General features: G+C 38.1%; 1 protein-coding gene across 1 annotated transcript; it reads left to right on the top strand.

Moving 5' to 3' along the window:
* Positions 1-375: 375 nt before the first annotated feature.
* Positions 376-26,290, top strand: LOC108757812 (transcription factor Sox-11). Its single transcript, XM_018502421.1, has 2 exons — positions 376-1,303; positions 23,651-26,290. Exons 1-2 carry the CDS (start codon positions 1,193-1,195, stop codon positions 24,977-24,979), a joined length of 1,440 nt encoding a protein of 479 aa, XP_018357923.1. The 5' UTR covers positions 376-1,192; the 3' UTR covers positions 24,980-26,290.
* The last annotated feature ends 1,387 nt before the right edge of the window (positions 26,291-27,677 follow it).

The following is a 27,677-nucleotide window of genomic DNA, read 5'->3' as shown; positions in this document are numbered from 1 at the left end:
CCGTTAAAACCTCGAGGATGAAGGAGGAAAAAAGAAATGACGAGGCGCGCAGCGCGTAACAGGGCGAGAAGCTGCGACCGTGTTTGACACTGACAGTGGGTGATTAGCGATCGAGTTTAAGGATATAGGCAGGCAAACGACGCAACTCGTGCGTATGCGTGCGCGCAGCTCGACGTAGCGCGGCGGAGTGAGTGCGAACGCATACGCTGGTCGAGATGCAGTGGACGAAGAGGGACAGGCGGGGGAGGGATTGCCGGATGCGGATTGGTCGGCGCGACGTAGCTGCGAGCCGAGAGTAGGGATACTCACAGCTGAGCGCTGGAGGTATAGCACGAGCACGAGTAGCCGATCATACAGTCAGTAGCTCATGAGCGCTCGTGAAACGAGCATCGAAACGTTTCTCTTCGGAGCGGGCGAGGATGTCAGTTCGTGATCGACGAGCGACTGTGAGAGGATCATAAAACGTCTTGAGAGTCTTGGAACGCGCGTGCACGTTGTCAATATCCCGGATATCGAGAGGACGAGAGGAGAGAAAGGAGGAGAGTCCGCTCAGACGACGGAAGGATAGCGATTAAACGCGCGTCTTTATCGGCTGCTCTCGGCGAGCACGTGGATATACGGAATAAATACGTGCGACACCGTACGAGTCGTCGCGTCTCGCGCACAGATCAAACTGCAAGTAGCAGGAGGTGGAGGAGGTGTGTCGTGCCGATCGAGGGATAGCCCGACGCGGTGGATCCGCGCCACGGTCCATCATCCACAGTCGAGTCGCGTTCACGAGAGAGGAAACTACGTGTTTACGTTCTTTCGTCATTTTTCGCCCCGCCGATTAACGCTCGATAAGCGCGACAGACGCTAATTCTTTGAACACGCATATCTTGAGTTCCTCCCCGCGGAGCGCTCTTTTTTTTTTTTTTCTTGAATTGTGTTTGGAAAACGTTTCGCACGGCGAGATCGTTGGATTTGTCTCCACGCGAAGGTGCGTCGAATTTGAGTGAGGGAACCCGATAGAGGGTAGATCGTTCGCGACGAGTGATCGATTGCGAGAGTGAACGACGAGAAAATAATTCTCGAGTCATAACTTCGCTGTCGAAGCGCGCGGAATTGTGATGCGAGTCGACGACTTGACGTCGTTGTTCAATTGAAGTGAAGTGGAGTTTTTTCGTGAAGTTATTTCGGAAGCAGCCCGAAAATGCTGCCAACGCAGCAAGAGAGCCCCTCGAGTTCGTCGGAGGTGTCCATCAAGTTCGGATCGTATCTCGTGAATGAGAATTCTCCCACGCCGTATTCGGATGCCACGAGGGTAAGTAATTTGAATCGGCATTTCCATAGCACGAGGAAAACACTTGTGAGGGATATTTTTTTTTTATAAAATTCTCATCGCGGGAGATCCGCAAAAATTTCAAGCGGAAATTTTTCTCGCGACGATTTTACTCTTACCTTACGAGCGGCCGTTTCTTAGGGTTTTCCTAAATTTACTTATTGAGATATTTGAATAATTATTTTTTGATCCATAAATATCTCATAAAGTGAGAAAAAATTAAGAAGTTCGATGAAAAGAAACTTATTTAAAATTTGCATCTAAAGAACTTAACTTATCTTGGAAATTTGAGGGAGCATGCTAGAAAAGTGTACTCTTACGGAATCTGAAACTTGCTTGAAAATTTGAGGGAATATACTAAAAAAGTTGGTCCTCATGTAATTTTAATTTGTTTGGAAATTTGAAAGCACATGTTAGAAAGTCGAAGTTCTCAGGGAATCTTGAAACTTGCTAGTGTGTCAATTTATTTAGCCATTAAACTTGCTAAAAAAAAATCAACTTTTGGAGAATTTTAAATTTTTCTGTAAATTAGAGGGAGCATGTTGGAAAAATCAGCTCTTTGAAAATTTTAAACTCGCTAGTATCCTACAACAGTAGGTTTCTGTATCTCTCAGGGAATTTTAAACTTGTCTGGAAGATGGTATGTTAAATAGTCAGTTTTTGAGGAATTTTAAACTTGCGTCAAAATTCGAAGGAGCATGCTACGAAAAGTCAGCTTTGGAAAAACTTTTTTAACTAATATTCATTTGAGGAAAAAAAATATTTTGTCGAGGATTAATTCTATCATTTTTTGACATTGATTTTTACTTCGGCAGCCAAATCCTTTATTTTTACAATATTAGTTCTCGAGGGTCTTAACGGTATTTTTTTTGAACTATAATTATTACATCTGAGTCCCGGTTTTTCATTTTCTGGTTAACTTGTGGTTTAAACTTACCCACTTAACTTGATGGTGATATAAACGATGTGTTTTTCTAGCTATAATGAATCACTAGACTGTTAGTTTTATAGTGGTAACTTTGAAAGTAACCCAATTTAGTGATTAATCACACACTGAAAAAAATACTAAATTTTAAAAAGTATTTGTTTAAATAATTCTAAGTAAATATTTACTAGAAGTAAATATTTAGTTGGTACCATTTAAAGAAATGTATATTAATATTTAATAATTTTTTTCGTAGTGTAACTTGAAAAATATAATTTTTATATCAGTCTAATCACAAAATGGAAAACCGAGCTTTCAGCTGTCACAGAGACTCGCGCGAACAAATTCTCATTGAGAGAGCAATAAATCTTATTGTTAGCATATACTGTAAAACACATCGTCGATATTCGGCAAAATATTCATGATACATAACTCGTCGCAAGACTGACATCACAATAGTTACGCCTCGCATCGTTTTCAAACATCGAAACAAAAATCGCTTCGCATTAGACAGAAAATCGTTCTGCATTCGAATACGACGTAGGATAGTCACGAACGTCGTTTTGCACTGCAAACTAGTCATTAAATTGATCTTCGGAGGGTGGACAGCGGGTCTAGCTCGGACTTAATAGAATTTTATTTGGCGAAATAAGAATTCAGGTTGAATTTCGGTCGTACTTTTACCTGGGATTTCCTTTCTTTCCCGAAGGAACCTTTTAAAAATACGTGATAATCAAAGGGAAAAAAGACTGCATGCATTCGACGGGATATACCGGTCCCAATGGACTCCACGTGACGAGGGTCAAGCTGTTTATTTCAAAAGCGGCGCAGGTAAAGATTTTTTCGAAAGCGCTGTTTAGTCTCGTCACAGATTTCCTACCAAATATTGCTGCATGGATGCATTTCGATGCATTGGGTCCTCCTTAAGCCGGATTAATGTCCCAAGAACGAGCTTTCCCCGCGGAAGAACCAAGTTCAACCGGCGAAAATAGCGCAAAACGACGCTCGGGATATCGTTAATAACTTCGAAGAAACGTGCGCGCGCGCGCGCGCGCCGCTCAAAGTGGGCCGTAAACTACATTTTTATCGGTGCACGTGGCGAAGTACATAAATCTCTAGTATTAACGAAATTTATTGCTTCACGGCGTATTCTCATTCGTATTCATCGATGCGACTTTCATGAATTTACGATGCACGATCGCGTTAGTTACACGGTTGGAAGTTGCGAGTGCGACAATCTTTTCGAAACACTGTACGCACGAAATTGTACAGCGAGCGATTTTTGCTCGTTTTTTTTTCGTCTAATTGAAAGTGTCCTTTCGTAATGTCTATTAGATATTCATTAAGCTGTTCTAATAGCAACGAAAGTTCACTCGTGGCAAGATTAATTTCCATTCTCCGTGTAATAATTGTTATTTATGTGAAGCAATAAAACGCTCAATCAACGAAATAATTTGTCTGATTTTGATGTCTGTAATCTGTATCGGAAAGATGATAGAAACGCCTGGTTGCGCAGAGAAATGAGAGGTAGGTAGACGTTATTTTAAAGTGGAACAACCGTAAAGTCCCGCCGATCAGCTCAATATACCGCCTAATGACTCAGGGTAATATTCGATTCGTCGAAAAGGCCTCTTTGACGGAATGCGATAGTACATTAAGATAATACTCGTTGAACGAAACGTAAAATATCACCGACCGATGTTTGTTTGCGAGGCCCGTCCTCCTCGAGATGTCATGAACAATGTTATTTTTCCGTGCTTATGTATCGATTGTCGAAGTCTTTTCGCGGCAGTGTCTTTGACCGAAAGAAATCGGTCGTTTTCTAAATATAGAAGTGTATTTATGCTCCTATCCTTTTGCCGTCGAAAGAGGAGGAGACAATCAATATACAATATTTATCTTCACTATATGAAATTTTCCATCTTTCGCCAGCAATCTCTTTAAGAATGAATTTTTACTATCATAAGTCGAATTGTATTTTACCTTTTTTTTTTACAAATTTAAATTTATCTGTAAAAATTTGCAATCAAAATATTTACTGTACTTTTAAAGTCAAATTCGGTCGAGAATTAAGAATACGATCTGGAATTTGCAATCGTGATGTAAATGTTGTCATCCGTACTTACGAAAGCTTCAACAATAAATTTTTACTATAGAAGTCGAATTGTATTTTACTTTTTTTTTTACAATTTTAACTTTACCTATAAAAATTCGCAATCAAAATATCGGCTGTGCCTTCAAAGTCAAATTCGGTCGGGAATAAAAAATATCTGGAATTTGCAGTAGTGATATAAATGTCAGGCATTAAAAATTGAGTACAAGAGACGAACACGATGTAAATCAGAAAGTGTACTTTCAATCTCTCTTTTCGCGAGAAATACTGATCGGATTAAGTTAATCCTTTTCGAAGGGGAAGTTTTTCCTCGAAAGGTCTCGGGGCCTCGGCCGAGATGGAACGAAAAAACATGAAAGAAAAATCCTTAAGGCACAATTTCGAGTGTGCCTGCTACGAACCCAGACGAGGCGAGGCGAGGCGAGGCGAGACGAGGCAGCGATGAAACACCATCCTCGCTTTGAAACCCATGCGTTTCCGGCGTGCGTGTACTTATGCCGCTTATGCGTCGCCGCCTTTCCTCCGTGGGCGACGAAACGAACAGGGTGCCATATGGCTCGCGTGAAAATTCATAGATATTTCCAGACCTCAAGTTTTGCTTTTCGAGCCTCCGATACACGGACCGGATATTCCTCCCTCGTACGCGTAATTTACTTCTGGAGTTCTGGCCGATACACCGACATTTTTCTGAGTAGGTCCTCCGGTCTCGAATCTCCTTTCGAGACCGGTCAATTATCCTTCGGGACTTTAATGACTCAGGTCTCTAATTCTAGAGTTCGGTCCGTCCAGGTAGTCCTCCGCGCGGTTATGTATTTTGTATCGCTCCGGGGAAATAACATTCCCCGGTACGAGTATCGGTTCGCGGCGCGGAATAATCGATCGATCGCGTCATCGTCGTGATTTTTGATTTCGCACGCACGACTCCAGCCGGCCACCGCGCCGCGCCGCGCTCGTTCCGTTCGAGAGCCTGTAATTCGACGGTTGCACCATCATCGTCCATTTCGACCGATCGATCGTACTCTGTAAGCACGAATCGGGAATACGATCATGTGTTACACACAGCATCCGCAGCTTCGCGGATCGTTGGAGGTCCTATTACTTAACTCCTGCATGCCGAGAGATGCGGATTTAAATCGTATCTCTTCTCCGTGTAATTACGATGCGTTACGCATTTTCAAGTTAATATTGCTGAAATGTTTTACCGTGAAAGATCAATCTCGTTACTTAACATCCGCTTAACTAAGTAAATGGAGAGATCATATTATTTACTTGGGAGCTTAGTAATATAGAAAAAGAATGATTCAAGATTTATATGAGAATGATTCAAGAGATAATCGCTGTTTTATCTGCATCCGAAACAAATATATCTTTCCTTTTTCTATCTGATTCGTCCGTGTTGCATCGTAATTGCGTTAGCTATCTTAATCTTCCTTGACATGCTGTAACGTCGCACTGAGCGTTATCAAATCTTCGTTACATCCGCCTTGCGATATTTGCGTGAAATCGCAACAAGTGCGTCATGATATTCGTCTGGAATGCGCGACGAGAGGGAATGGGAAAGAGAATATCGTACGCAGAATATTTAAGATGTGCAGTCTTGAAATGTTGATGTTTTATTAATCGTATAATTTGTTTTTTTGCCATTAATCTTTTACTAAAATTAAAATCGAGTCCTGACCGAGATATTTTTCGTAATAAATTCTTTAGTGTAAGATACTAGTAGCATCATTATTAAATCGACTATCACACAATTTAATTGTATATTATTATTTCATAAAAAATAATGAAAATTAAACTTTGGAGATTTGACCAACAAGTGACTATTTAATGACAGCAAGTAAGAGTAAAATTCAGCGCGATAATTCACGCGTTAAAAATTATATTATATTTATTCTTCCTTACATTAATTAATATGAACGGTCTTGTTAATTAATGTAAAAAGAAACAAATATGATATAATTTTTAGCGCACGAATTATTATACAGAATTTTGTACTCTCACTCGCCCTTTATTAAATTATTATTTTAATTACAGTTATGATTGTTTCAAGTCCGACACGCAGTTTATACAATAAAAGATGTATTTAGAATTTATGTATAAAAATATTACTATCAAGATCTAACCTCGATTGCATTGACTCGCCTCAAATTTGATTTATCACTAACTTGATTTATTTAATTTATTTTAGATTTATCACTAATTTGATTTATTTATATAGCGTTCTGAATTAACTAATATTATTGTTTAAAATTGAGATTAATAGAAACATTTGATACACCTCGTATTATATACATAATATTAAGGCCAGTATTCATAGTCCGTTCGTAATTTCAAGATCGTCTGAAGCAATGCTTTAAGATGTTAATACGGCTCTCTGATTGGTTCATGACATTTTAAGCATTAACTTGAGCAACGTCTATACATTTCTCCCTAAGTATCTGAAGTGAAACTAATTTTCGTTCGTAAGAGTCTCTCAATTGCAATATCGTTCGATTTCGAATGTTATTCCCTTAACACGGCGAATGGCGATCACGTCCGATGGACCGATATTGCCGTGCGCATTTTTCGACGTTTTGATTTACGTCGCTTCGGAAATAAATCGCACGTGTGTGTTAGGGCGCGGCCCATGGGAAGGACGAAAAAAGGACTCGGCGGGGAACGTGGGATCCGTAATTTTCGTCTCGATTCCAATTTCTTTTTCTCGCGGGCTTAATCTCGTCCGGTAAATTGGCCCTCTGAACTTCTCTTTGACTGCTCTCGGCCTCTCTGGCCTCCTCCGTCTCTCCCTCCTTCACTCCCTCCTCCTCTCACCCGTCCGCCTCCTCCTTTCCTGATAGGTACAATCCCATCAAATTATCCCGATTACCTGTAGCCTTGACGGTATACGCGAGCCTTTCTAATAGAGACAAGCGCGCACCGACGTTAACGACGATTTCGAAGTCGAACGCGTGCTGCCGGCATTCGCGTGACGTGAGTTTCGTTAGATTTACGCCGCGCATTTACCGTTAAATACGTGGCCTGCCTCTTGTCTTTTGCTATCGACATTGAACGTTATTCTCGCGACGCAGGCAAGCCGGATTTCGAGTTATCCGTCATTGAAAAATAATCGATTTTCCGTATCGACGACATTGCATTTTGGCAAAAAAATACCTATATAAAAAGCTCTAAAGAATATAAATCATGAAAAATAAATGCCAATTAGATCCGACACTAAGTGTGTCATATGTGTGCATTTACGTTTTTTATTAGAATTAATTATTTTTTATATTTAATCCTTCGTATGCATACCAAGTCTTTTTTTACCCAGGCGAGATTTCATTCTCAAATTTCTTGGCATAAATTTCCAATTTTTATTAAATAAAGGTTTAAAAAAAAATTGAGTTAAATAACAATTTGGCAACATAGCTGAGATATGTTGAAAAGTAATCCCGAATTTTTCTAGATTTTTTGAAAATCTGAAACAATAAAAAAATTTGAACTGGACAAAAAAGATTCAGAGTGCCTAATAAAAATATGTGTGCCTACGAAGGATTAATAAAATGTACACATAAACATGTAGTGTCGGCTCTGATTATTGTTGATCACATTTGCTTCTTTGTAATTGGACTTTGCTACTTGTGCGTTTATTTTCTCTACATCCGTAACTACTGGCTCATCTAAAAAGATATTGCAACCTGTAAGCGATTGAAAATAATCACGGTAAATGCGCGGCGGCGAGATAACGCGTTTCTTAGGATACCATCCGTTCCCATTGCGACGACGTGAACAGGCATAGCGCGGAATTTTAATCGAGGGACCAGACTTCCATCGATCTCGCGGTTGCGAAGAGAAGGGTTCTGCTATCGAGAGTAAAAAGCAACGAGCGGATACGCGGATCGGCTCGCTTTCATGGAAAGCTCGCGTGATAACGCGACGGCGCGGGGGATAAGTCGGATGTTCTGGGAAGCGCATCCGGTGCGGTGCCGGTGGCGCGAACGCGGCTTGGAAAAAAGGTCCCGCGTTTTCATCGTGGGACGAGTACAATTACCAGTAACGCCGGATGGTAGACCGACTGTCGGCGGTCGGCCCCTACTCACGTATTCACGTATTGGTGCGTAAGCAAAACGCAAATCATTGCCACTTTCCCCGCACGCGTACGCGTGAACGTGACATTTCGCGCTCGCACGATTATTCTATTTACGAAAATGATTATTGAGAACGGCGCGCCTTGTCACGTTTAGCGTCAATCGTGTCTCCGATCCTCGCGTCACGTCGGAATATCGAACGCAATTTTCCTGCCGTGCATGAATTCAAGCCAACTGTATATTTTATGGTTCTAAACCAATGTTGAAAGTATAAGGTTTTTTTTGAACGGTAATGAAATATACTGTTTTTTTTTACTGTTGATGATGTGTGATTGGAATGTGTTGGATGAAATGTGTGCTGTTCTCCTTGTAAAAATTTAATACTGGAAAGTAATGATTAATTATACTTATTTTCAGTATTGAAGTTAATAACAGTGCTATAAGTAACTCAAAATAAGTAATTAATCACTGCTTTTCTGTATTATTAAATGAGAAGTATTAATTTGAAGGTACTAAGTTGAATTTCTATATTCGGTATTAGTAGTAATGGTAATAGTAGTAATAATAGTAGTAAAATTAGCGGATGGGATTAGAACACACAGTCTCCAATGTATAACCTAGATCTACAAAGTTTCTCTATTACTCCGCGCTATTTTCGAGGTTAGACAGTCAGTCCTAGCCCTGTTCAACGGCAGTATTATCTCGCGCGCAAAATATTTTCTCAGTAATGCAAAATTTTAGCATGTTGCACGCAAAATATGTGCAAGATATCTGCATGGAAATATTACTTAAAACAATTTATGAAATTTATTAAATTTTTTTTTTATTTTTTTAGTGGGAAATAATATAGAGAGAAATAAAGACCAACAGTCGTCACAGTACTGGAACTAGACTCGTTCAAGCGAAACGAATTACAAGATTTTCTTTAGGGCCATACGTTTCAGTTTTTGTAAAATTTAAATCTCTCTATTTAAGCCTCTACAAAATGTCTAAGATGTGGTGGGGTCTACTGTATATTTACTATTATTATTTATGTATGTATTCTTATGTACATTATGTATCACATATACGGAGTGAAAGCGTAAGGGACTGATAATCATACGAGTGTAGTTAATTCATAATACAACTATATTTTTTGTATATTACAGCGATCTCAATAAATATCATTAACCAGTCGATATGTCAAATGCAATTATACGATTATTTCCAAGTAGATATGATCAGATGGAGTACATTATAAATTGCACTAGTATGATTGCATAGCTCTGTTAAGTTCTTCAAATAATTGCTGATAAATTAAAATATGTTTATGCCTGCAAAAATATCTTTTTAAGGCATAAATAAAATATTATGTATGTAAACATATATATATATATAAGTCTATTGCAGCTATACTAGTGACTGTACCATACAATGTATATAATAGGATTATACTGTACATGTCCAACTAGTAATACGGTACAACTACGCTATCGTTACAAAATACAATATATTTATATAAATTTAAAAAAATTAAGAATCTCAATCTAAGATATCTCTGACGAATATGCTACCATTAAGAATGTTGGGTTATCTATAATCGTATAGTTGCATTGCAATATTAATACAGTATGGTAGTGGCTATATAATATGGCTGAATTAATATTTATGGCTAATACTTTTATTAATCTTCTCTCTGTGTATACATGTAGTCGCTTATTGCATATGTAATCCATTTTTCGCCTTTCACGTGGGTATTGTGTAGCAGCAGTTTTGATGGTGCCTCTCCAATTGCGTATTTTACTGCATTTTGTTTTCCACTCCCATTTGTAATGTAGACCGATACACAATGAATAAAATAAAATAAAAAATAAATAAGAATAAATATACGTATACAAGGTATCCCGTAAAGATCGTAACAAGGGAAGATTCTCGAAATCATTTTGAGACGAAAATCCTAATATCAAAAATATCGAACAAAATGTTTTTTAACATAAAAAATATTAGTAATTAAAAATATCAGTAATTTTATCTTCGCATATGTAATCTCATGTTGACAAGAGACGATAATTAACTTTTGCTTTTATGCACCTTGCGTTGTGGCACACGTGAACGCGCAAATTTTAGGCGATATAATTCGCAAATTTTTAATGTTTATAATTAAAAACCTATTACACTCTCGACATTTTGGTATTAAGATTTTCGTTCTAAAATGATTAAAAGGAATTTATCTGTAAGCGTTATTACAGCTTTACGGAACACCTTGTATATATGCGGTATATTTTTGTTTTTTTTTATATATTTGTAATATTTTTATTTGATTCAATGTTAAAGAAACAAAAATTCATATTTTATAAAATAAAATAAAATTAATATTTGGGATTAGAGAAAACTAAAGATTTTTTCAAAATTCCTTTTCAAAAAAGTTCCAGGCATATCCAAAAGGTCTACAAAGGTAAAAAAAATTATCATGCATGTCAAAATTAATTACGCTAACCGTCGGATTATCTACCAAGGCATTATTAGCCGCGACGGTGAAACCATCGACGATGCCGTAATGCCGTGCTAACCGGTGTAACGGTATTACAAAAGCGACAGTGAAATGGCGGGATGAGAACGCCGGTTTCGCTCCTTGAAAGTTACGCGAGCGCATACGAGCCGCGAGCACGTTGTAATTACTTCGCACTTTACTTATGCGAACGATAAAACGATAGTCCCCCCCCCCCTTCCTACCCTGGAAATCGCACAAGTTTGCTCGGATTCCCCGGAAGAAGGCGTGTACGGAAGAAAGTGGAAAAAGTAGTCTCCGTCGGTGAACGGGAGAAATAGTTGTCTTTTGTCGAGTATGCATAAAATCGGCCGTAAAGATTGAAGTTACGGCGTGCTCGTAAGAGATTCTGATAAGAACTAAGATTTCTCTACTTGGGTGGTGCGAGTTATTGTTACGGTTATGAGAATATAAAGCGGGACTATCTCGCACTGAGATCGGCCTGCTTAAGAGACCAGCTATAAATATAATCACACATTTTTTTTCAGTTATGCACCACCGGTGGACAGAGCCGTATATTGTATGGGGGATTAGAGTTACCATATCTAAATTACAAGAAAAGAATAAAAATTCTAAAACATAATTTTTGTGGGCAATTTTTAATGTTAATGTATTAAATTATTAATATAATTTTTTAAATACCCCCCTATACAATTTTAATTAATGATCAGAAATTTTATGACCTCGAATGAGTACGGTAATGGTGTAACTCCATATGGTATTCGAATGCACTTTTAATTCGACGATGCAAAACTAGACGAGTTAAATAAACAGACTCATTAAACTCCAGTTAATTAAATTAAGTTCCAGCTTTTAAATTTAGTTGCAATACAAACTAAATTGATGCCTCGGTGAAAAAGTACCATTGGATCTAAATTTAAGAGTTATTTAAATTTTATCTGAATTTATTTTTGAAAAATAAATTAAGATATTTCGCGCGCTATCGTTACGAGGTAACGATAAGATATTTTCCTTAATATTTTTTTTCCCTAATATATATTTGTGTTTACGAGGCTTTATGATAATAACAGAATAAGTCCGTAGCAGAGTGCGCGATAAAGTGACGTTTTCAGCGTTATCGGTTATTTGCCTATCGTTGTGCTCTTTATCTATCGATCTAATCTCAATGACATTGCCGTATCGGGTGCACAATGTCGTCTCTATCGCTATCATGTAAAAAAGCGAACGGGGCAAAACAACGGTGCGATTGATTCCGACCCGGAAATCACGTTCCTGGGTCTCTTCAGCGACGTTACGAGAGATTTCTACGGCGTGAAAAAAGCGATTCGCGTGTCACTGGGAGACGATGGAACAAAAAAAAAAGCTTTTAACGTTCTCCGGGTCTTTCTACGGTCGATCTGACGAGATTAATGTCTATTGCAAGGTCGCGTTGACAGATTCATAGCGGTAAATTGTGTTGGCGAAGGTCAAACGAAAGTACGATCTCTCGCCTTCGCCGAGACGAACAGTTGCCGGATCAAATGTCCGATGGAAGAGAATTGATTTTAACTCTCTGGAGGCCAGTAGTTTTTTTTATCTTCACGCCGAAATCGCGTGTATTTTGCGGAGGCGAGAGGCCGTGAATAAACTGCTAGTAAATTATTATTGACAAAGTTGAGATATTAATAGAACCGAGAGCTTCGAAATCGCAAGCGCTCTTACACTGAAAAAAAATATACTAAATTTTAATAAATGTTTGTTTAAATAGCAGTAACTGAATATTTACTGAACGAAAATATATTCTCAGTACAAAAATCAAAATTTTTTATACAAGAATCTTTAATATGATTTAACTATCATTTTTTTATTCAAAAAATATTTATCGCAAGTAAATAAATATTTACTAAATATTAGGTTAGTGCTATATTCAAAATTTAAATTTATTAAAATATATTTATTAAAATTTAGTATATTTTTCTCAGTGTACATACATAATGATATTACATTATATGTGGAGAAGGATTACCGTAATACCATTAATAAAATCAAATTTATGCGGGGGAGACTTTATCATCTCGAAAGTTTAGCGCTAATGGACTAACGTTGTTTTGCATTTTGTGGCTTCAAAGCTCTGTAACTTATTCAAATATAATCCTCATCTTGTACTACTTTCTGTGTCGAAATTAGTACAAAAAATAACGGAGGAATTCAGATTTCGTGTAGAAATTAGTACATATAATAATTCCACTCACGAATCGAGGCTGGAAAAGGACGATTTTAGAAATACAGTGACTACGCTTCGAGAGCCGATATGTTTAAAAAGCACTTAAAAGGGGTCTGGCAGGCACAGACGCGTCGTTGTGTATTTTATAAGTACTACGATCGTATGCAAGCTGGATGAATCACTGTGACTGGGAGTCGACATGTCGCGACGATAGAAAGAGGGAAGAGAGACAGAGATAAAACAGAAAGAGGCTCGGAACTCCGTTATCAGGTTTTACCAAATCGTTCGCCGCTGTGATTCTTTTGCGGCATTACCAGGCGGTAACATCCGATGTTTTGTAAACGATATGGATGTGACGCATGGAACATCAGGTCGATGAACGTTTAAATATTCACGTCACTTCAGAGTTGCGCAGCATTAATTTTAGTTTCTAAATTCATCATCTTTTTTATATATTATTTCTTTCCTTACTAATTGACTTTTAAAATTAGGAGATATCGATATTGATGCATTGTAAGTTATAACTTTTCAAGGGAATTGTTTTCATACAAAAAGAATGATGTTGTCGAAGTATCTAAAAATTTAGGTAGATACAGATCTAAAAATAATTTTATTGGACTACCAAAATAATTACATAGGACGCTCAAACATTTTTTGCTCATGTTTGAATTTCTAAACAGTTATTTTGATGATCCGACAAAATTATTTTTATATCTCTATCTACCTACATTTTTAGATACATCAACAAAATTGTTTTTTTCCAGATAATATCAAGTGAAAAGAATACGAAGGAAATGAAAGTCAAGCGTAATTAGTGAAACGCAAAATAGACTTTATTTTTATTTAAAAATATACAATTCCAGTAAAAATACACATTTCAGACAATTTCGGCTTATCTTTCAATCACACTGAAAGAGCAATTTTGTTGAAGAATCTAAAAAGCTAGATGCAGATTTGAAAAATAATTTTGCTGGACCATCAAAACAATTAGATAGGACAACAAAATTGGTTGCTGGAATATAAAAACATATAGCTATTACTCATCATGCTTAAGATTCCTTTGAAACATTATTTTGATGAAATTTTTAAATTTTTCAGCAAAATTGCTCTTTCAATGCATCTTCAATGAAAATATGATATCATATCATTATGTTTTCCTGATTTCCAAGTGAAAGTAAAAATCGATCCTAATCAAATGAGTGCGTCACACAGATTGCAAGGCCAAGTGACGTCAATTAGAATAAAAGATATATGAAGATATAATATTGTATTTTCACTGAAGATAGTTTGAAGTGGAGATAAAACGTCTGAAATGTTATATATTTTTAAATAAGATAGACTCAATTTTGCGTCTTACTAATTACATTTGACTCTTATTTACCTTGTACTATTTTTTTTTAATTTCCAGATTCTTTAGAGAGAGAGAGAGAGAGAGAGAGAGAGAGAGAGAGAGAGAGAGAGAGAGAGAGAGAGAGAGAGAGAGAGATATCAATATATTATTTTCAATATCTTTTCTTTGCCAAGTCTTTCGTTTACCACGGATTCATTAACGTCCGATTAAAATTGTCCAAAAAGGAAACATGTTACCCGTGTAAAAATTCGAGTTTGGCGAAAAGCAAGGGGTAAACTGTTGAGGGCATTGCGGTGTACAGATTTCTTTCATACGTTTCATCTCTTCAAGAATACCATATCTTCAGTGAAAATTCAATATTATATTTCCATATATCTTTTATCCTAATTGACGTCACATGATCTTGTAATCTGTGTGACGCACTCATTTGATTAGGATTTTTGCATTCACTTGGAGATTAGAAAAATATATAATGATATGGTATTATATTTTTTATTGAAGCAGCTAAAATTGTCTGTAATGTTGTATTTTTGAATAAAAATTAGTTCTATTTTGCGCTGCACTAATTACGCTTGACTTTCATTACTGGGCATTACTTAAGATAATTGTGTGTTATAATAAGCGATATGAGATTGTATTGCATTCCTGGGCATTACTGGGCATCAGTACACTGAAAAAAAGATTGGCTGCTGCCACCAAAAATTAACTGCTGCAGCCAATTAAAAATTCCATATTTTACCGTCTAATTTGCTGCAGCATTTTTTTTCAGTGCAGACATTGGTGTACACAATTTCGGCGGTTTATCTCTTGGTGAAAAGTGAGAAATTTTTCCATTATCTTTCATAATAAAAATGTTCACTTTTCACATTTTCACCTTAAGGAAAAATTTACTCTGTTCGCAGCAGTCTTCAAGCTTTAATAAAAACAGAACAATTTACGAGAATGCTGTTACAACGGTAGTTTTCAAACGCGAGAACGCGTGAGCATGCAGGTGTGGAACTACTCTGCGAAGGGAGGCAGGAGGGGGTGATTTTTCCAGACCTCCAAATGCAGGCGGTAGCAAGGGGAATCGGTATACGCGAGGAGGGTTAACGACGGAGGTTCCAATCGGTAGCGAACAGAGCGGGTTGGCCAAGGCCAGCTGCGTGGAGAAAACGCGGCCATCGTGCGTCGAGCACCGATCAGATCGGCTCAAGGGTTCGGCGGGCGGAGAAGCGGGCAGCAACAGCGCGAGAGAGGGCACAGGGGAGGGTAGGCTCCAGCAGCAACGGAAGCGAGCCGGTTGTTTTACCGCAGAAACAGCAGCCGGCCACTTTGTTGCACGCCACGAAATTATGCACCGCCGAGAGGCGAGCGTGCGCTCGCGCGCGCGCGCGCGAGAAGCACTCGTAAATAACGACCGGGCGTCACGAAATTACTTTCGGGGCACACGCCGCGCGCGTCGCCTCTCTTCTCCTTCCCTCGCATTACCGCGTTTGATTCTTGATCTTCCATCGATGTACGTAAGTTACTTATACGTACGTATGTGCACACCGGTTTCGTGTATACCGGCAATCGACTGGATCGAGTCTTTCTCGTCGCTGCGCTGCGCTGAAATCTTACGTCGTCGAGAATTTCTCGCGTCTATGGTTTTCTGTTAATTGGTTGCTTCAAACATTAATTTAATGTTATGTAAAATGTAAAACGCCGAGTAGATGCAGCCGCGGAACTGTACGTGCGTGATCAGTTAAGGGATATTATGAAATAAAACTTATATAGCTTTTTTGCTAAACGGAAGTATCGTGGCGTGTTTATCGATGCGTGTTTAAACTTTTGCGAAAATGTAGGAAATGTACATGAGAAGAACTTAACTACGGTATTTAAAAATTTAGCTGGATAATTGATGAAAGCAATTTTATTAGATTATTACAATAATTATGTGGAACGTTTAAACGTTGATAAAAATACTGTAAAAAGTTTTAAACGTTCTAGCAACTAATTTGAGCGTCCTACATAATTATTTATTTTAATGGTCCAAACAAAATTATTTTCAGATCTGTATTTAGTTAAATTTTTAGATACTTTAGCAAAATCGTTCTTTCTGTGATAGGTAATATTTAATCATTTCAGATCGTTAAAAAGAGAAAACTACAAAAATTGCCGAGGAAAATTGTCGATGAAAATTTTACGGCTAATAAAGATATTAATCATACGCTTTATATTTCTGTTTTTAAAAATATTTTATAAATCTTTATAAACATATGTTATAAAAATATTACAAGAAACGTATCATAAAAATATGTTATATTAAAATTATAATATAATTTTAATATAACATATTTTTATGATGGAAATCTGAGAAATCAGAGAATCATTGCCAGGAAAATTGAAAATGGTCAGGAAAATTAGAAAAAAAAATTTGCAAAATTTTCTAGAAAATAAAATTCTTGACATTAAAAAAGTTTAATATACGTGCATCACACCTACACAGTTTTGGAATACTAACAATTAAAAATGTAAGCATCCATCAGCAATATTAATAGTAATTTACATTGCTATATTAAATAATTGATTTCTCAACAAAGTATTGATAGTTTTCAAATTAGTACGAAAATACAAAAATTTCAAGATATGAAATCTGTAAACCCTGTTTACCTGTTTTGCGATTTATTTTACTTCAGTGATTCAGCTAAAAATCATATTTGATCTGTTTGTGTTTGCGATTTTCTTTACACCTTGAACTACCTGAGTCTAACAAAAATAATACCACATTGCTTCAAGTATAAGAAAAATATTCAGTGGAAACAATTAAGTGGAAAAGGCTATATTCGGTCGAGACGAATCTTGATGTCTATTGAGAATATAATATCGAGAATAATATTGTTTTCAAAATATTAAAAATAATTATTATTGAGAGAGAAAAATATTATTTTCACGCATAAATGCTAAATCAAGCCTGCGAGAGAAATTTCCAAATTCCCGAAGGAACAAAATTCTCGAGGCAATGATCTCGAATTCCTTTGCTTGCTAAAACCTAACCGACCCTCCTAATTTGCGTCTAACGGGAGATCTAATCGCTGAATATATATATAAATCGCGAATCGAATCGCAAGTCCGACGTGGTGTGGCACGCAAGGTAACGCGTGGCTCTCCTCTTCGTAACCTACATCCAGCCTCGCGATCTCCGCCGCGCAAATCCCGGTACGTCGACCGTCGACATCTGAAAGTATAATACGCATGGTGTTAGCTGGCATTAACATACACCGCTGTCTAATAAGCAACGCAAATCGCGGGCAGATCAGAATGCGCGGTGCCCTTGCGTTCGTATTCGCGCGATTTCTTCGTATCTCGGACTAGAAGTCCGGGTGCACCCTTCCACCGTTCGTGTTTCGATAATTACGCATTGCGTAACGAGTTTATGGGCCTCCTGCGCGCATCAACGATGTGCCAAGGTCCGCTCTTTCGTGAATAGTCTGCGGACCGAGACGGTCTGAGAAATTAGCCGATACAAGAAGGGAAGGGGCACACGCGTCTTTCACAAGAACCGGTATATATTTATCCCCTGATATCGTTATGATACCTCGATAAATAGCCTGCACGGGACTCACGCTAGAATTTTGCAAGACACTCGAATTTCGCTCAAGAATACATGCGCGGTCTAACGATGGGTTGATCTTTCAAAAAAGACCTGCATATATAAAGATACATACCGTATCATTCTTTTTTGCTGTTTTGCAATGCGTGTTTCACTCGAGATGTAATTCATGTTACATTAACTCTACATTACACATGGTTTTTTTAAACTCTCCAGCTGTGTGTGTTTTTTGATATAAGCGAAATTTCACTCTCAAATTTCAGCCTCATTTTTGCTCTCTCTTTTAATTTTTATTAACATTTTAGTTAAAATATTAATATAATAAAGATATTGAAAAAAGTAATTCTTAATGTTTCACTTTTTAAAAGCCTAGAATAGTAAAAAACTTGAGTTGGATAGTAAACGAAGAGTTAATATAACAATTCTTGTAAGTATGGGGCGTTTCTGACACCTCAGTATCATACATTAATTTTGATTGTCTGATGATTTATAATTAAATGAAAATTGATAAATAATATTCTATACATCCTTTAGATGAAAATAAATGCAAATTTTTTAAAGTTGTAAAACAATTTGCGTTAAATGTAATAAAATAACATGTATAAATAGCATTTTTACATTTAATGAATCTATAAAGTGAATATCTTGGACATTTCATGCGACTAACGAAGGGTTATATACGTTACTTGAAAAAAGGGGAAAAGGGTAACAGATTATTTGTTCAATACTATAAACGACTATTTACCGTAGATACGCGTATATCGCTTTGATTGCATTTCCAAGGGGCGCCGCCGCGCCGGGTCCTTAAGACGCAAGATGCAGGCAATAGACTTGAGGCAATATAAGCTCAGGCTAGTAAAAACCATCCATAAACTATTTTCTCCGATCTATCGAGATACCGGCGTAGCGAGCAGATATCTGCTCTAATGGCACCGCTTTTGTAGCGCGAGCGGAACATATGGCGGGTCTACATCAGCCTCATCCGACCGAATATACACAGGGGCCCCACCCACCTCATCGCATCCCTCGGAAACCATACTTTCTGATGCTGATCCTCTCGCGAGCAACGGTCACGCTCGATTTGGCGGTTTCGTGTTCGTGCGATTTTCACGGGTCGCAGGTAAAAGCCGGTCGGCGAGGATAATGATTTATCGGGCCCCGCTGGTGATGGTGGTGTGGGAGCCCCCGGGGGGGCAGCGCAACGACTTCACCTCCACCTCGGCGGCACACGGGGCTTTCCTTTTTGTTTTATTAAGGCCCGGGGTTTGGCCCTGGCGTCGTTGCGGTCTCTCGAGAGAAGAGAATCCATTACGCCGATCGCGCGCCGCCGCCGCCGCCGCCGCCGCCTGGTCGGCGATATCTCTCTCATTTTTGCAGCGTGTAGCTCGTCAAAACGATCGGGGGCCGTCTCGATATATACGACGTGTTGTGCCAGATATCCCGCGAGACGTGCCGCAGGTTCGTCCCCCTACCGGGTGTTACATAAATCGGATCTCGCGAGCGCGAGAAACACGGCCGAATTTCGGCGAATGACGACGTGTAATTCATCGGGCCGAAATAATCAGCCTTGACGATCGGACGATCGGATCCGTTCAGCCGTATAGTTATCGGCCATTTAACCAATTAGAGATTACCATCTAGATATTTATACGGTCAATTGGGATAATTGCGATAGCGAGGTAAACGAAGCATCGCGATGAATATTATTTTTATCGTTCAAAGATATCCGCGTTACATCATTATGTAAGTCGGTGGTATATCATAAAGTTTCATAGTTATATGATTTTATTTACAGACATTTAGAAACTTTCTAAATTTCTACATAAGCGGAATGAATGATTTTACTAAAATATAAACATTGAGCCTGGATACTGCAGATCTGAAAATAATTTTGTTGGACCGTCAAAATAATTACTAGAAAGTCAAAATTTTTGACAGCATTGACTCATCATGTTTGAGATTTCCACGTTTTTACGTAATTATTTTGATGATCCAGTAAAGTTATTTTCAGATCTATATTTAGCTAAATTTCTAGATATTTTACAAAAATTTTGTTGCTCGAACCAAAATTTGATTAGAATAACTAAATTTTTATTAGAACAACAAAATTTTTAACCTACTTAATTTCCAAAAACTTTCTTACTTTCTAATTAAAAAATTTTGATTAACGATAAACTTTCAAATTAAAAGATAAAAAAATTTTTCTAAGTCACATATCATATAAAACATTTCTCTGAGTGCAGCAAAATCGTTGTTTATAATATTTCTAAAATCTGTATAAAATTTTACGGTCTCTATTCTCTAAAAATGGATCAGTGTATTATTACTGAAAAACAGCAAAAATATTTGCTGATGATTACATCAATTACAAGTATAACATTAAAGTCACTGATTCACTTTTAGAGAGTAAATAATAAAATTCTTATCACAAAAATTTTAGAGTCTAAACAATGAAAATTCTTAAATTGCAAAGATCTGCAATTTGCTCTTTCACCTTTTCTTCACGATTTCCATGTCAGGAGTTAAACTCAGTCTAAGTTTCAGTGTTTTTAGAAAGTTTTTTCTTATTCCGTCGGAAAGTATCATCGTATGTACCTAAATGTCTGTTACTAAAAGCTGCATCCGGAGAAGCGTCAGTGCGACGGAAATCGTCCGGGTCGGCCGTGAAACGGCAGTGAGGTATATTTACGGTCCGATATCCATTTGAAACTTTCTCACGTTTCGCGGTACAAATGACGATTCCGTGTTTCATGGCCACGCGACTAGGAAGCGGCGAGGTGATTTACAAGAGCGGTCCGTCGTTCGTTGTTTGTGCGTCAGCAACGAGCGATCCTTGAGTTCGAGGGACCTCGCTGGCTGTTTGTGCCTCATTACGCACGACCAGGCCCTCGACGAGAGTTCGCTCTTTTCCTTTCTCGAGAATCGTGATTCGCCAGTCGGTGTTGCGCACGATGACCGAAAAGGACAATACACGCGGCTTTTCTTCTTCCTCTTCCTTTCCCAGCGATAACGCACGTCGAGCCGCGCTTGATCTATGGATCTCTATCTTTACCGTCGCCGGCGATCACGATCGCGGAAGAGCGACGCCGTTCATCATTCCGTATGTTGATCGCGTTTGTTGCTATCGGTGTTTTTCAATCAACATGGAACGAGACGCGATTGCGTCGAGTATTTCTCAAACGTTTAGCAAAGCGCGAAATGAGAGAGAAGGAGATTAAATATTCCTATTATTCTAATTATCTAACATTCCAATTAGACTAATTGCTTGTTCAACTAACGGTGATGGATACGAAATTATCTAATTAAATCTAAGAATAGAATTTTAAACAGTTGAAAAATATTAACATAAGTACTTCTTGTCTTCTTTTCCTGATTTGCTTCCTCATTCTCTTTAATGAAATAGAAATAATAATAATAATATTTAATTATACGGAAAAAACGCGGTTTTACCGAAGTATAATGCAGTAAAAATTTAGCTACACGGAAAGAATGGTTTTGCTGATTTAAATATTTAGCAAGATACAGATCTAAAAGTAATTTTATTGAAGCCTTACAAAATAATTACGTAGGAATCTCAAATGTGATAGGCAGTGCTGCAAAGTACAAGTTTTAACATTTTAGCAAAGTTTGAATTTTACATAATTATTTTAATTAATAGTCCCCCCCCCTCCAAATAAAATTATTTTTAAATTTCTAATTTTTAAATTATCTATCTAAATTTTTGGATACGTCAGCAAAACTATTCTTTCCATACAGATAGAGATCTAAAAATAATTTAGTAAGATTATATAAAATTAATTATATAGATTGTTCAAATGCTGTTGATTTCTTGTGGCTCCCTCTAAAAAAAATTAATAAAAAATATCAATGTATGCTCATTTGATCGCATTTTTAAAAACGTACCAATAGATGGCCCACCCTGTATATAGATTGTTCAAATGCTGTTGATGTCGTTGCTGCAAAAATTTTAATATTCTAATAACCAATTTGAGCGTTCGAATAATTTTGATGGCTCAAATAAAATTATTTTCAGATCTGTATCCAACTAAATTTTTAAATATTTATAAACAAAACCGTTTATCTTTTCGTGTAGATTCTATTTTGAGATCTTTAACTGAATTCGCTAAATAATATTATTTATTATACTGATAGCGTCAAGAATAAGAACTATATTCGATGCTTCTCGCAGTATATTTTTACAAATAAAAAAAAGTTTTTGACACATCCTCCTTAAAGTCTTATTACAATTCTACATCGAAAATTGATCAAAAAACCAAATTTACAAACGCAGATGAAGTCATTGTACGTGCGACAACGCAACGGGCTCGAATCGAGGTCGGAATTCCGGCGAATCAAGATTTCGAAGCTCAATCCGCTCATCCAATCTGCGCACGCGGCGCAATTGCGAACCGGAGAGAGCATTCGGTGAGCGATTAGCTCTGATACGGTCTTTACGCGGTTTGTCACGCAGGAGCTATCGAGCTCGTATGCGTGGCTTGCGTGGCTTGCGCGCGCGCATATGTACACACGGCGGAACGACGACGACGCGCATATAGCCCGGAGCGGTGTACACGCACGCGATCGCTTGCCTCTCCGTCAAGTTCTCGTGAAGGCCATCACCATGTAGCGAGTTGAGATGCGAGTGTGTCTCTCGGACTCGGCCTTGGTCACCCGCTTCCGTCAGCTGCGGGCTAATTGTGAATAACGTGTCGATACGCAGGCACGCACGCATGTGCATGTGCACGCACGCACGCACGCACGCACGCACGGCCGAACCTCAGGGCCTCGATTCCGTGACAAGGAGCGGCGAGGAGCCTTTCCGTGTCGCGCCCGTTTCTTTGTAGCGTAATGTCGGAAATTATGCCGAAACGGGAGCAGCCGCTCGCTTTATTACGGGTGTCGTGTCTCTCCCACTTCGTTTTACCTTCGTTCTGTACATTCGCCTTTTTTTCCACACACACACACACACACACAAGCGCTCTCCGCGCTCGCGGCCGATGCTGGATCGACGGCAAGGAAATGAGAGAGAAAAAAAAGAAGAGATATGTCGACCCGCATTCGTCGCATCCCACATTCAACGTGATCGAACGTCGTCTTTCGATTCCGGGTCGTGTCTGTCTAATGCGAAGATCGCGGTCAATTCGATGTATCATAGGCTGAAAATCACATGTGGTCAGATGTCGAGTTAAATATACGGGTATCGATATATATGACTCATGGGATTCTCTTTCGACGTAGTAATATTTTCAGACGAGCTCTTAGGTCGGTATTTATAGTCGGTTCTTGTATTTAGGGTCATCTTGTATAGTCTTAAGATGTCACAAGCCAATCATTGGCCGGTATTCATAGTCGGTTCTTATATATAAGACCGCCTTAAGTATAGTCCTAAGATGTCATAAGTCAATCACAAAACTCTGACATGGTCTAAAATATAACTTCGACATTTATCGCGGCGAGTCGAATATTACCGCAATATCGACAGGAAATTATCTTATGGTCTTATCGATGTAGGAGAAACCTATGCTAAAGATAAGAATTTCCTAAAAATATTAATTAAATAAAAATAACGAATTAAATAAACCAAAGCCCGTTTCTGATTTTTCTGTTACAGACGAAAAAGAACAATCCCAACCGCATCAAGAGACCCATGAATGCTTTCATGGTCTGGTCGCAGATGAGGCGCAGAGAGATTTGCGAGAAACAGCCAGATATGCATAATGCTGAGATCAGTAAAAGTCTAGGGAAAGAATGGAAGTTGTTACCAGAGACAGAGAAAAAGCCTTACAGAGAAGAGGCCGAGCGACTCAGGAAGATGCATCAGAAGGAGTACCCAAATTACAAATACCGACCCAGGAAGAAGACTTCGAAACCTGCTGAGATTTTGAAGGCAAAAGAGAGGAAAAGAACGCGGAAATCGGTATCTCTATCGTTGTCGTCGCCGTCACTACCGCCCTCTCCATCGTCGTCATCATCGATGTTGTCGACGCCGTCAAACAGCCCGGCCTCGATGCTGGCCAGCTCATCCTTGTCACCGCTGTCGCCGGTCTCCGCGGCACCCGCTGCTAGTCACGCTGCCAGGACCAGAAATGATAATAATAACAATACTCGACAGCAGATGCTGAAGAAACCGATGAAAAAGCTTCAATCGAGTCTTAAACCGATGTCCAGGTCGAACTCCAAACACGTTGAACTGACTTTGGAGAGCCTGGAAACGCCACATCATATGCTACGCTCCGATGTGGATTACAACTCGGCACCGTTATCAATTCCCGGCAAGGTGCCCACCAGCCCGACCTGCGACACCCCCGACTCGCCCGAGTCCGCCTTCTACGAGGAGAGTTACAACTCCGAGAATGTTATCAACAACAACGCGATCTGCAACATTGCTCCCAAGATCAAGCAGGAACCAAAAGTAGAACTGAGAGAACCGAAGGTGGAGCCAAAGTCGGAATTGGATGAAATGAGTTTCGCCTCGAAAGACATCATTCTGGCGTCCGTAGACTTGCCGTCGACAATGCGGCCGGACAATCATGGTTACTGTCACACGAATTTGACTTCCGCTGTTCGGCAGATGAATTTCCAAGTGAAGCGGGAACCCACGCAGCCCACGATGATGAACGCCGTTGTCCCGATGACGATGCTTCAGTCGCCAGTGTCCATCATGTCGTCCGCCCTTGCAACGCCGACGACGGGCATCACGGGAGGTGCCATCGACGACTGTCTCCTCACGGATGAGACTCTCATTAGCAACATCGGTCGTCACCCGGTTAACCTCGAGGAACTTATTAACAGCTTTCCACATCTCTCCGATCAAACGTTAACAGAGTTATCGTCCGACATCGAGATGGATAGTTTGACATTGCCGGATTTAGAGTTTAATCGTAATGAGGAGATTATGTCCATACTAAATACTGACGAATGGAACGCCGAGTCCTACTGAAAAGTCAAGAGAGAAAACGAAGACGGAAGAGGAAGATAAACAGAATGCGCATTATTGGTTTGTATGGAGCGTTTTCACGCATAGAGACAGATAATCGCGTTACAAACGATTGTCCTCCACGTTGCTCGAGGACACCAGCAGAGAATTCAGTTCGCCATGTTCCGCATGAATTGACGAAAATCTTCACCGAACGTATCGGCGTGATGCGCAAAGCAGATAACGCGTGTTATCGCGATCGTTATCGGTATTTCTTTCACACGGATCGCACGCTCGAGTTCATTTGAACGAATTATCATCCGCTATCGCGCGTCTTCGTCTTTTGTACTTGTCGCTAGAGTAGACGCGCTACTCTTCGAATGTACGAGTGTTTTTTTTCTTTTCGGACGGCGCGCGTCGTGGCTTTCCGTGTTGTGCTTCGTGCAATTCAAATCTGCACGATTAATCGTTAGATCAGAAAGGCAGAAAGTGACCTTTCGAAGGAAAGAGGTACGATCGTTTGATTTGCAGTTTTAGCTTCTAATATAACGAGTATATTCGTGGGTAACAAAAACCCGCGATTAGCATATATAAAAATGAATCCAAGAGATACGGCATTACGTGGCCTTTATCAGTTTTTACCTTTTCTTTTTGAAAATCCGCGAAAAATATCCCGAATTCTTGCTCGATATTTCGTTGGGTAGAAATCGGGAAACGGTCAGCGCCTAATAATAGATTAATTAATAGACTCCGATTCGCGGATGTGATTTTGACTAGACGATTGTCGCGACACGCATCGCCTTTGATATTTTGGTTCCTATGAAAATACCTTTTTTGAATTTTTTGTACGAACCAATATATCAAAATTCAGCCAATATATCAAAATTTTTCGAGATCTAAAGCGATCAGTTTTCGTTAATTCTTTATTCGTATTCCGAATATCAGCACGGTATAAGATTAGTCAGCTCAGTAAATAGCTGACGAATCATCTATGCGCGACATTAACATCGATTACTGAGAAGAAAAAGACAAACGTTAGCCACGACGCGTGACGGTTTCGGGATTTTTCTTTTTTTGTATATGTACTGTAGTATACTTTTGTATGAAGTTAGATATAAGCGTAGACGGGCGGTTGGGTTCGCGTAGTTTGAAAGTTCTCAACTGATAATTCATTGATAAATATGAAAAATGCGTCTGTCAAGATACAAAATTCTTCGTTTCTGTGCGAGTTGCAGCCGCCCGTTTTTTATTGTATATATCGAAGCTGTATTTAGTAGAATATAATATATATTAAAAGTATAAGTAAATCCATCTCCAACCGTGATGTGAATGACGCACGCATTTTATGTGACATCGGTGCTCTTTCCGATTCCGTTAAAATTATAATGTTAAAATTAGCTAAAAAGATTTAAAATTAAAATTAAAATTGAGGTTTTTATTTATTTTGGTAAAAAAATTTTGAAAAATTATTTATTAAGTAAAGATAAAATATATTAATGTACATACATATATATTTTAATATAAACGATGAAATAAGATATATCCTGATTAAATTTAATGTACCATTTTAATATAATTTTATTGAATTAGAAAATATATTAATGTATTTAAATTAAATTAAAATATTACATTAAATTTAATCAAGATCTGTCCTATTTTTCATCATTTGAAGGGAGCTTGTGCTTATTTATGTCTCTTTTACTTTTTATTATTATTACGCTCAGTGCAAATTTCTTGAGTTTTTAAATTAAGACGATATTAAAACCAAAATCGAAAAGAAAGTTATGATTTTATTTCACCTTTTTATTTGTACTCGTACATACATAAGCACAATCAAAAAATGGAAACGATCAAAGTGCAAAAAAAAGAATTATATTAGTTTAAAAAAAATTAAAAATTGCAAAATTGTTTTCGTTGGTCTATTTAAAAAAAAAAAAAAAATAAGAAACTTGTGCAAAGTCGATTACTAGTCGATTGCTTTAAACAAATTACACGATATTTAAAAATCTTAAAAACTTTCGACAAGATATGAAATGGATAAAGGAAGAACATCGATTGATATAATGTGCGTGCGTGCATTACTTCATGGAAAATATATACACTACCGTTCATATATAAGTTTTTGGACATTCTTAAAAAAAAATAAAACATTCTTGCGCAATTTTCTTTTATTTTGGCAGCAACTGCAATAACAATATTAACTATCACAGATTGATAAGTTATCAGAAAACTTACAATTTGTCTCATAAAAAATCCTTCCTTTGCTTTCATTACAGCTTTACATATTTTGGACTTTCTGTTAATTAAATTTTCAAGCGTACTTAATGATCTCTAGGTACTTTAGAAATACTGCCAGAATTATAGTACGGTCCCACTTTTTTCATCTATTTATTATTTAGGGAGATTTTTCGAGAAAAATTATAAGTTTTTCAGATACATATCAAACAGTGAGATATTTTTATCATTTTATAATTAAAAAGATGAAGTTATGTTGCTAAAATAAAAAAAAAATTGTATAAGAATATTTTATTTTATTTTTAAAGGTGTCTAAGAGCTTATAAACGATAGTATACATACATAAATATATATAGATGTTGAAGAGTGAATAATGCGTGAGACACCGTTACGTTGACGATAGTCGTTGCGTCCTCCTGCGAGAAATGGCGAAGCGATCGGTAGGAATCGATCACCGAGTACTCTCTCGACAAAATCAAGAACCTCG

The sequence above is a fragment of the Trachymyrmex cornetzi genome, unplaced genomic scaffold, assembly GCF_001594075.2.
Source record: "Trachymyrmex cornetzi isolate Tcor2-1 unplaced genomic scaffold, Tcor1.1 scaffold147, whole genome shotgun sequence".
Lineage (NCBI taxonomy): Eukaryota > Metazoa > Arthropoda > Insecta > Hymenoptera > Formicidae > Trachymyrmex > Trachymyrmex cornetzi.
Note: the sequence above shows the minus strand (reverse complement) of the source record. Positions and strands in the feature narration are given on the sequence as shown.

Excerpts from the sequence above, each read along its gene's own strand:
- LOC108757812 (XM_018502421.1), top strand. The coding sequence starts at position 1,193 with ATGCTGCCAACGCAGCAAGAGAGCCCCTCGAGTTCGTCGGAGGTGTCC. Across the intron at positions 1,304-23,650 it reads CGTATTCGGATGCCACGAGG|ACGAAAAAGAACAATCCCAA; the intron begins GTAAGTAATTTG and ends TTTCTGTTACAG.